General features: G+C 27.4%; 1 protein-coding gene across 1 annotated transcript; it reads left to right on the top strand.

Annotated features, from left to right (window-relative positions):
• Positions 1-9,212: 9,212 nt before the first annotated feature.
• LOC105127991 (uncharacterized) lies at positions 9,213-10,552 on the top strand. The gene is made up of 2 exons (XM_011029481.1): positions 9,213-9,471; positions 9,971-10,552. The coding sequence occupies exons 1-2, from the start codon at positions 9,273-9,275 to the stop codon at positions 10,207-10,209; spliced, it is 438 nt and encodes a 145-aa protein (XP_011027783.1). The 5' UTR covers positions 9,213-9,272; the 3' UTR covers positions 10,210-10,552.
• The last annotated feature ends 936 nt before the right edge of the window (positions 10,553-11,488 follow it).

Raw genomic sequence — 11,488 nt, 5'->3', positions numbered from 1 at the left:
CTTGGTTTGTTAATGAAATTTGTGGTTTTAAAATAGCAAGCAGCTCTGAGTTGTTGTTTCGAATGATAAATTATCAGTGCAGTTTTATTTTTGTTTGTTTATTTATTTATTTATTTTGTCTATTGTTCATGTGAAACAAGATTTTGCTGCTTGTTAAAATTGCAAGCTCTGTGTTGCTGTGTTCTGATTGTTATAATTTGACATTTCATAGGTATCTTCGAATATGGTGTTCATGTAAAACAACAGTTACCTGGTTTGTACAAAGGATGATAAACAAATTTAATATCAAATGATTTTGATCCTTACTTGGTTTGTTGTTTCGAATGATAAACATATTGCTCTCTGTTGAATTGATTTTCATATATGGAATTTATTGCTCCCTACTTCCCATTTGTATCATAAATTCTTTGTGAAATTTTTTTTAATACGCGTGAGTGTATATATATATATATATTGATTGGAATTCAAAATTAAAAAGAGCATTTCACAATTATAATTGTAAAAGCAAAAGATTCATATTGATGCGTCTTAATTAATTTTACAAGCTTTAAATTAATATGTATATAAGTCTTTAGTAATTATTATATTCACAACATTCAAACAACAAACTATAAGAAAAATAAATTTTTAAATTTTAAATTTTTATTATTAGAACACCTGGTAGATGGTTGATACAACCAATGTTATTAATATAAATACATGTACCGTAACAACTGTGAACACAAGAAATTGTACATTTAGATATTAAGTTGTTGCCAGAAATTAAGATACTTAAATTATTAATAATGCTACACTTAAAGCCCATGGAGGGTTTGAACATTGTTTTTTTTTCATATATTTTTTTTTACCGCAGATGAAATTTTTATGGATAAAAGATGAATAAAAATGGCTTTTATAGACACTAGGGATCCTAGAAGTAAATTAGGATTGCATTAAAAAAATCCTTAGTATTTCAAGGGTTCAAGTAGAAAAAAGCCACTAATTTTATTTTAAATTTAGTAAAAACTTATAGGTCTGTATTCTCTTTTCTCTGGTTAAATATTATTAATTATTAATAAAAACTAAAAAGAATAGTGATTTTATAGTACATTACCTCAAAAAATATTATTTATTATAACAATATTTTTTTAAATAAAATTATTATTTTTTAATTTAATCTTTCAACATTTGATTTATCAAATATTGAATTTCATAATTGTTCATGGTTTTTTTATATGGTTATTTCAGTATCATAACTCATGTCATGGATTAATTCGATTAACTTGATTTTTTTAAGTGGTATTATTTTTAATTTCATGCTTTAATATTAAATTGATTAGCAATTAAGTTTTATAATTTTTTTAATTAAGTTTTTTTTCAACGTCACATAGCTAATCGGTTAGTTACATGTGACATTATTATTTTTATATAAATACATAATGTATTATTATTAAAAAATCAATTTATTTTTAATATTTATATAATATTAAATTAATACAAAGAAAATTATAAAGTTATTATACTTATTATCAAAATATTATTTCTAAAATATTTCTAGTTGATGTTCTTTTAAATATTAGATATTTATTAAACTTATATATATATATATATATATATATATATATATTACATTTTTAATTAAAAAACAGTTGTTATCTACAACTAATATATGTAGATATTTTGTGGAAAATTTCATAATACGTCAACATCATATATTAATTGAAAATAACATTTCACAATTATAATTGTGAAGAGAAGAAATGGTAGGACCAAAGTTATCAACATCTGTCTGTTGTGAACGCAAGAAATTGCACATGCCGTCATCAAGTTGTTGCCAATTATTATTATTTTTTTTAGATTAACGTGGGTGTCCGGGCCAGTTTGCGCGCACCACGACTAATCCCACGGGTCCTGAAGTTAACGACCATGTAAACCTCCAGTGGCCATCATATGAGCAACCAAGGACTCGAACCTGAGACCACAGAGGGAGTAAACCCCTTGATCCCAAGTCCTTACCACTTGGCCACCACGTAGATAGTTGTTGTTGCCAATTATTGATAATGCTATAGTTGTAAACGGGTTCAAATTGAACCAGTTAGATTAGAGCCCATAGAAGATAAGAAGAGTTGTCCACCTAAGCCATATTGCGAGTCCACCGTATACATACGCCCGTCCACATGAAGACCTTGTTTCGCTGATATCAAAGCCAATATAAAAAAGGCTATATTTGGTGTGTGCTGGATGGGCAAATAACTTTCTTTATTTTTATTTTTTTATTAAAAACATTTTCCTTTATCTCAGTTGATAATAATAATAGTAAAAAAACTAGGATAAAAGGATCAAAAACTCATTGACGCAAGTTATAGATTTTTTATTTTTAAGAATAATTCAGTTATTTTATTGTGTTTCTAAAGAGAAAAATCCAAAAATATCCTTAACCAATAATTAATTAAATTATATTTTTGAGAGTACTGCAATCATTACACAGAGAAAAATACTCCAATTAAATCTAGTAATAGCAAATGCATCTCATAAAAAAAGATGGTTTTATATCTGAAGCAAGTTCCATGAGTTTTATTTTGGATAGCGAAACAAACACTGATCTCATCTCAATCTCTCCCTCTGTAATTACGTGATGATTATCCAGGAATACGAAGCAAGCCTGGCTTGTCATCCGTCCTTTTAAGATCGTCTAGGTTTGAATACACAAAATTGTAGGTATAAAATTATTATCATCTGTCAATATAGCCATTGTGAACACAAAAAATTGGAGGTATAGTCTTAAATATGTGGTCTGAAAGATACGAGAACATATCCAGATTCCACATCATTAATGTTACTATTTTCCAGTTGATTGACTTCACCAGTTTCTTACATTGTAAAATGGACGAGGCTAGGGACAAGATGAAGGACTCAAGGGCTAAACCAAAACAGGCACCTAGTCTTTTTTACTTTAACTAAAGATATCATATGACCCAACACATAGATGTAAGAATTAGGCAAAGACATATTAATTCTCTGTGAATTGCATTCTCATCGCTAGTCTTTACTGGTTATTTTACCTTTCAAACAACTTAGTCCACATTCACGAGTTATGAACTTATACATCTAATTAACTACATTTTAAAAAATTCTCTTGCGTTTCTATGAGCTTGTCGTCGTCAAAGAGCTATTTTTTTTTATTGTTATTTAAGTATGTGAGGTAAGTGAATGTTGTTAATTATGATATTACTATGTATTTATTTATATTTTCTTTGGTATAAAATAATTGACACGAAATTTCAGAAATTGGGAATTTCATCAATAAGCAAATATAATAGGAAAAAGTGAAATCTAAAAGTTTTATTCACAGTTTTAAGTTACTTAAAAATGTGATTTTATGAACAATGATAATCTTTATCCAATAGTTTGACATTATATTCCCATCCTTTTCGAAAGTTTTTGTGAGGAGTGTTTTTCCACAAGTTAACATCATATATTGGAATTGAAAAATGAAAAGAGAATTTCGTAATTATTATTGTGAACAAAAGAAATTATAGGCAAAAGATATTATCATCTACAATAGCAATTGTTAACACAAACGGTTGTACCTAAAATTGTGTTCATCAAAATACTTGAACATCTCCATATTGCTCATCATATACAAAATATTGCACTTAACATTCAAAATGCCCTAAAAAATTGCAGTTTTGCTAAGAGCTAAAATATTTATAGTTCTCCTGTTAAGATCTAACCTAGTAAAAAAAAAAAACAATTACAATGTTTGTTAGGAAGCAAATCTAAAATCTGATCAATTGAGTTATATCTCTCAGGATTATCAATATCTATATCTTTGTTAGCCTGATAATTATTTATCTAAAAATTCAAAGACATTTATTTTCATAAAAATAAGTTAACAAAATATAATATTTCTATCTTTTTTCATCACATGTGAAACAACTTACAACTTGGCAAATAGCTTGTACTAGTTAGATGACTTGCATTATGACAAGTGAAAACTCTAATTTTTTTTCACTTATAAAAAAAATGTTAAAGAGATGGAAGTGGTTTTAAAACTTAGTTAATTTAATTTATATACAAGATGCACCTAATATATCTATTTCATGGGCTAATTAATTTGGGTATTAGAGATGTTTTTGGGTTTGCCTTTTCTAATGCATGATTTTATGCTAGCAAACATAATTTTCTAATGCATAATTTTACTAGAAGTTTTCAAAGGTCTTATTTTTTATTGAGTTAAAATTTCAGGTCAATCAAATATTGAAAATGCCTTACGATAAGGTCTAAAAATTATTGTATGGGATTTGTATTTGTATTCTAGTTGATTTAGAATTATTTTATTTTATTTTATTTTATTTAGAACTATTTTATTATTTTTTCAGCATTATTTAAGAGGTTTTTATCTATTATAAATACGGTTATTTAACCTGTATTTTAGGTTTATATATATAGACTTTGATTTCAAAATAATGTATTGTGATTGGTGAGAGGATTCTCTTGTTTTGGCTCTTCATTGAATTACTCTAACTTATCAAAAAATTAACCAAGTTTCGTGGTGTCTTTCATATTACTCATTCGCATCTCTTCATAGGCGTTGAGTGGAAGTTTTGTTGCTTATTGTCTTAGTGTCTTGGTACATGTTGATGTTCTGTCAAGCTTAATTACAAGTATGAATTTAGCTTTTTTGAGAAGAGTTGATTTGATTGTGAGTGTTTAGATCTTTATATCCATGGAGTTCACTTCACCGTATTAATATCCAAAACTTGTTATTCTTTCCTGAGTTTGGGACTAGTACCATAGAATGCAAACCCTATAAAATAATAAACTAAGATTCTTAACCATAGAATGTCGAGGGAAGAAATTGAAAACAAGATTCAATTAGGAAAATGATTAAAAAAATAAATAACAAATAAAAAAATGAGAATTAAATTTGATATAAAAATTAAATGAAACCAAATGATGAGGGATTAATTTGAAGAAAAAAATTCAAAAAAATAAATAGCAATTAAAAAAATGAGAACCAAATTAGATATAAAAACACAAATAAAAAAACACTTTTTTATTTTGCCAAGAAGAAGAGAAAGAAAAGAAAGAGGAGAAGAGAATAATTCACCTAAGTCATATTATCAATCCATTGCTTATACGCATTTGTCCACCATGAAGATCTTGGTTCACCGATATCAAAGATATCAAAGCCACTATAAAAGGCTATCTTTGGCCTCCAAAGAAACTCGCGTGTGCCGCCTACTGGGTGCAAGGTTGCTCTTACTCACTAGCGTATATGCTGGATGCGTCATCAATTTATATTTATTTATTAAAAGATCATATTGCCCTTACCCCCTCTTGATAATAACAAGAAAACTAGAATGAAAAGACCGAAAAGCTCATTGACACAAGTTGTAGGGTTTTTTACTTTTAAAAGTAATTTAGTTATTTTATTAAGCTTTTAAATTTTTTTTCAAAAATACCTTTAATTAAATTATATTTTTAATAGTATTGTAACCATATTAATTTTATATGGTTGTTAATTTTAAAATCCATAAAATTATTGAGATATATATAAGTTGATCTAGATATCCATGTTAAAAAAAAAGAAAGATAAATAGATAAAGACATTCTCTGTAAATTGCATTCTCATCGCTAGTCTTTACTAGTTATTGAACCTTTCACATAAATTAGTCCATATTCACGAGTTGTGAGTTTATTCATCTAATTAACTATATTTTAAAAAAATTCTTTTGTTTCTATGAACTTGACGTTGTGAAAGAGCTATTCAAATTAAAACTGAATAAGTTTTTTTTTAATTGTTATCTAAATATGCACTTATTTATTTAATAAAAAGTTTGTATTCGTAAATTTTGATTAATTGAATATCTTTGTCAATTTATGTTTGAAAATAGAAGATGTAGTTGATAAATGGACAATTGGCATCAAGAAGTGGCCCATCTTATTAAAAATCTCCTAAGGTAGTTTTAACATCGGTGCTTGTATTGGCAGATTTTTCATTTTATTTTGTGGAATGCTTTTTCATAAGTTAACATCAAGAAATTATTATTGTGAAGTGGCCCATCTTGTAATTATCATTGTGAACACAAGACATTATAGGCCAAAGATATTATCATCTATATTAGCAATTGTTAACACAAATGGTTGTACCTAAAATTGTGGTCATCAAAATACTTGAACATCTCCAGATTCCACATCATATGAAATATTGCACTTATCATTTAAATGCCAAAAAAAAAAACTGTTGCAAATTTAAATGCCAAGAAATTATGTTGCCTTCCGATCGTTAGTCTTTACTGGTTATATTACCCTTAACACATATCAGTCTAAATTCACGAGTAGTGAATTTATACACCTAATTAACTACGTATTTTAGATTTTTTTCTGCCTTTTCATTAACCTGTTGTCGTCAAGAACTATTCAACTCAATACTGGATAGGTTTTTATTATTATTGTTATTTTTATTATTATTATTATTTAAATATGTATTTTTTAATTAAAAAGTTTGTGTTCATAAATTTTGTCTCGGTCAATGAACAATTGGCATTAAGAAGTGGACCATCTTATTCAACATCTCCCTAGGTAAAATGTCATGCATTTAAATCTCCTCGGTTAATAAATGAAACAGATAGGAATGCCTTCCTGTCAACAACCTTGGGTATTCTATACACTCGAGAATCTCGAGTTGCTCAACTCAGAAAGCTCCTTTCTATATATATATATAAAGAAGCTCCTAAATAAGGTTGTGCTCATGGCACACCAATCCCACATCCATATCTTCAGACTCGTAGGAGCGCTCATCTTCAAGATGCGAGCATTGAGACCCGATATCGAAATCATCATAACAAATATAATATTCTAATGCATGATTTTACATTAATAAATATAATTTTTTAATGTATAATTTTACTATAAAATTTGAAAAAATTTATTTTATATTGAGTTAAAATTTTAGGTTAGTCAAACATTGAAAAGGCTTTGAAATAAAATTAGGAACGGTTGTGCAAAGATTGTATTTGTATCCTAGTTTATTGAGGACACTTTTTCTTGTTTTATTCATAACTATTTTATTATTTTTTTAAATTTGTTTAGGAGATTTTTATTTATTATAAACTTATTCAACTTGTATTTAGTTTGTTTGATATACACACACACATACTTTGGTTACTTTGATTTCAGAATAATTTATTGTGTTTAGTGAGAGGATTCTTTTATTTTGATTCTTTATTGAACTATTATTAGTTTATTTTTGTGTTTAAAAGTGTTTAAAATAATTCAATTAAGTCCTTTAACATCCAAGCCTACTTCAATTGAATTTATATTTTCAATAAAGTCTTCATCAATAAAAGATATGATGTCAGATCCAATTTTAATCTTCCTCAAACAATCCTTGATAAAAACTTTTAGTGCTTTGGCATGTTCTTCTTAACTGATACATATATTTTTTTTAATTTTCTCCTAATCGTTCTTTCATTTTTTTTGTATTTTTTTGTATATATGATCCAAAAATTGGTAATAACAATTCAAATTATTAATAGTTTTAGGATTTAGGTGGTGTTTAGGACAGTAATAATAATTATTTTTCAAAATACTTTTCACTTTAAAATATATTAAAATAATATTTTTTATTTTTTTATTTCAGCATATCAAAACAATTCAAAAATACTAAAAAAATTAATTTTAAAAAAAATCAAACTCTTTGAGAACTCCTATTGAAACGTTGTCCTAAATGGACACTATTTTTTAATGTTTTTTAAAATTATATTTATCTTAAAAAAATATTAAATTGATGATTTTTCTTATAATTGTTAATAATTCTAATGTGCTGATATTAAAAAAATCTAAAAATATAATTTTAAAATATTTATAAAAAAACATTATTTATCACAATAATAAACAAGCGATTACACATGCATATTATTTTATATGGGGTCTTGGTTTGTTAACAAAATTTGTGGTTTTAAAATAGCAAGAAGTTTTATGTTGTTGTTGTGAATGATAAATTATGGGTGTAGTTGTTTTTTTTGTTTTTTTATTGTTCATGTGAAACAAAATTTTGCTGGTTGTTAAAATTGCAATCTCCGTGTTGTTGTTTTAATTGTTTAATATACGATGTAGTAAATTGCAATCTCCAATTTCTCAATCCTAGTCATCAGCTCACCAAACATAAATTTCATCTGTTGTTGTATTCTTGAAAACCTATCTTTTAGGATTTCACTTTTCTTATGTGACACACTGTTAAAAGATATTTAAAAAAAAAAAAACCTACACGAAAATCATTAGCAATGAAAATAACACCTCACACACTCGTGTTTCACACAAAAAAATATTGGTTTGCTAAAAGAATTTCAAGATGACATCTTTGTTTTTATATTGAGATGACAACTTATTAGATCATTTTGAGTCAACTTATGTTAATATATTTATTTATGAGATTGTGATAACTTTATAGGAAAAAAAAAACATATTAAAGCTCAGTTTTCAATTAATCAAATATTGAAAAATAAAATTTTAAAAAATCAATTAAAAAAATTAAAAAAAACTCGAGTTAACCTGCCAAACTTAAATAATGAGGCCGAAATAACCCAGTAGAAAGTAAATCTAAACAAATTATGAAGCTCAATTTCCAATCAACCCAACATTGAATAATGAAATTGAAAAAAAAAATCCATTAAGAAAGCCAATTTGATTAACTTGTAAAATACATAACTCGGGTCATAAGGTTAGAATAATCTAATAGAATTAAAATCAAAATAAATTATAAAATTTAATTACCAATAAATTTAATGTTAAATGATAAAATTAAAAAAAATAAACAAAATATTGTCCAATAAAAACAATAGTTTCCCTCTTCGTGTATAGTTTTTGTTAATTTTTAAAACTCATTATACTAACTTTTTGATATTTTTATAATTTATAAATTAACAAATAAATAGTTTGAAATTTATAAGAAAAAAAACTTTTTTGAGTAAAAATATTGGATGGTATATAAACTTTTACATGTAAATAGCTAGTTTTGTATAACATTATGTTATTATTATATATATATTGCTCAACTTTTCCATGCATAGTGTTATTGCTAGAAAAGTATGATAAAATTTTGACCTAGCTTTCAAAGCAAGCTAGCACTTGGGACGTGGGTCCTCCATTAGAGGGCACGCGACTCTCTTAGAATTCTATTTAAGAGCAAGGCGGCCTCCACATTTCTTCATTTCATTGCATCCTTATCAGTTAGCTAATCAATTTCCGAGAGTTTCTTAGTAACCAGTCTACAAAATATCCAAGATATGGTTCTTTCCAATAGCAGAGACGTACCGTTTAAACACGCTTCTCCAGAACAGTTTTACGGTGTCTTCAAAAGCCACGCTTACCTCTTACGTGATACCTGCCGTGATGTTGTGTCCAAAATTTATCTTGATGACGATACCCAGACCTGGGAAGCTGCTCCTGGCCACCACAAGTGGATTCAATTCCGCTCTCCCTCTCGTGCGTAATTAAGGATGCCTGTGTTGTGATAAGAATTTAAGATGAAGGGATTTGTTTTTTTTTTTGTTTTAAGTTTGAGTTTTTGGTTTTATATGATAATTATTAGAGGTTTATATAGTTATTAATTTTAGGATTTGAACACCCATATTAATTTAAAAAAATAAAAAATACATATGCAATAATAATTGAGAGGCACTCTGTTGTTTCTTGGTTTGGTGACTTTATTCCCTTTGCATGTATTTCTGAAAAGTATTTTTAGTCGCATTTCATTTATATAAATCATAATGTATAAGTTTAGATCATCACGTCTTTAATTTTACTAATTAACAACATTTCTGGAAAAAAAAAATAACTATCCTGGCCGGTCCGTATTATAGGACCGATTCATACATGTGATGATCATTTGAACTATAGCTAGGATGGATTCACTCCAGAATATTTATATATCTTAAATTATTTTATAATTAAGCACCATGCACCATTGTTTTGTAATCATCAGATGAACTCTACCAAATCAAGGATGAAGTGGAAAACGTAAACGAGACCTCGAAGACCATCAGCTACAAAATAAAGGAAGGGCCAATACTAGCCAACATCAGCGGGTTCGCATTAGAGGTTAAAAATAGCAACGTTGCAGAATGGACAATCTCTTATAACGACACATATCCCGAAGAGTACTTCAATCTTTTGGCATCTATCACCAAGGGTGTTGATAAGCACTTTGCTAATGAAAATTAGCCAGCATAATAGAACATGCATGCATGCCCCTTCTAATATATAGTGTTACTGGTATTTGTATTGAGAAATAAAAGTTCCAAAGGTGCGTGTATACATGCATGCATGTTCCCATCCGCTCATAATTAAGATGTACAGCGTCTTGTCTAGCTAGCTACCATATTCACAGAGATGGCAAGGTGCTTGGCTCTTGATATGCTTACCTTTTAATTGAAAGGTGCAGCATGAAAGGGCAACGCCTTCATAATCATGTGGGTATTTATATAATAAAGCTAGCCACCCCTCTATGTATCTTGTTTGTGTCGATTTATATTAATAATATGTGTGCCTTAATTACTTACCCTCATAATCAGAGGATGTTGTGTGATTGTAGAAAACAAGCGTAAATTAAGTTTTCAAGCTGTCAAAAATGGTATGCGTACTTACACCTAACCCTGAAATAAAATAAACTTGCATGACTTTGCTTGTTGTCTTAACATGATAAAAGGCAGAGTAGTATTAATGGAAGGAAAATTCTAAAGTAAATTCTAGCTGATGGAGGTGAAGTTGTCGAGAAAAGTTAATGCTAATTGCTGCAGAGATTTCAATTGGATGTTCTCGTGGAACCTCCGGTAGAGGAGATTATGAATCAATCAAACAGATAAAAAAAAAATAGTAAATTGGGGGTGGAATTTACAACCTACAATTTAATTGGATTTTTGTTAACCACAATTTTAATTCGCTTTCAGTCACGGATTTTGAACAAAATATATATTAAATTTAAGAAAAAACTTTGTGCACATGTTATTCTACAGGGGAAAAAAACAATTACAAAAAATTGACGGGTATTTTACAGTATTATTATGTATTTTTTTAATTAACTGATATCAAATTTCGGAAATTAATGATTTTATCAAGAAGCATCATAATAGGAAAACATGAAAAAATAAGATTTTTATTCTTGTTTTAATTAAAGGTTGCTTAAATTGTGATCCCTTTTTGTACATTGTTTGTGGGATTATTTTTTTACATGTGGAATATTTGTTTATAAGTTAACATCATATATATGTTGGAATTGAAAATTGAAAAGAACATTTTGCGTTTAAATTATGAAGAGTGATAATTGTAGGCCTAAAGCCATTAACATCTATAATTAATAGCAATTATGAATACAAGAAATTGTATATGTAGTCCCGTAATTTTGGTCACCAAGATGTTTATATTTCACATCATTGAAATCAAAATAAAAAAAAAATAAAATTGATAAAAACAAAATATCATAAATCTAAATTAAATGATAAAA

The sequence above is a fragment of the Populus euphratica genome, unplaced genomic scaffold (assembly GCF_000495115.2).
Source record: "Populus euphratica unplaced genomic scaffold, PopEup_1.0 scaffold15.1, whole genome shotgun sequence".
Taxonomy (NCBI): Eukaryota; Viridiplantae; Streptophyta; class Magnoliopsida; order Malpighiales; family Salicaceae; genus Populus; species Populus euphratica.
The sequence above is the reverse complement of the archived record's forward strand: the minus strand, read 5'-3'. Positions and strand labels throughout refer to the sequence as shown.

Excerpts from the sequence above, each read along its gene's own strand:
- LOC105127991 (XM_011029481.1), top strand. The coding sequence starts at position 9,273 with ATGGTTCTTTCCAATAGCAGAGACGTACCGTTTAAACACGCTTCTCCA. Across the intron at positions 9,472-9,970 it reads TCAATTCCGCTCTCCCTCTC|ATGAACTCTACCAAATCAAG; the intron begins GTGCGTAATTAA and ends TGTAATCATCAG.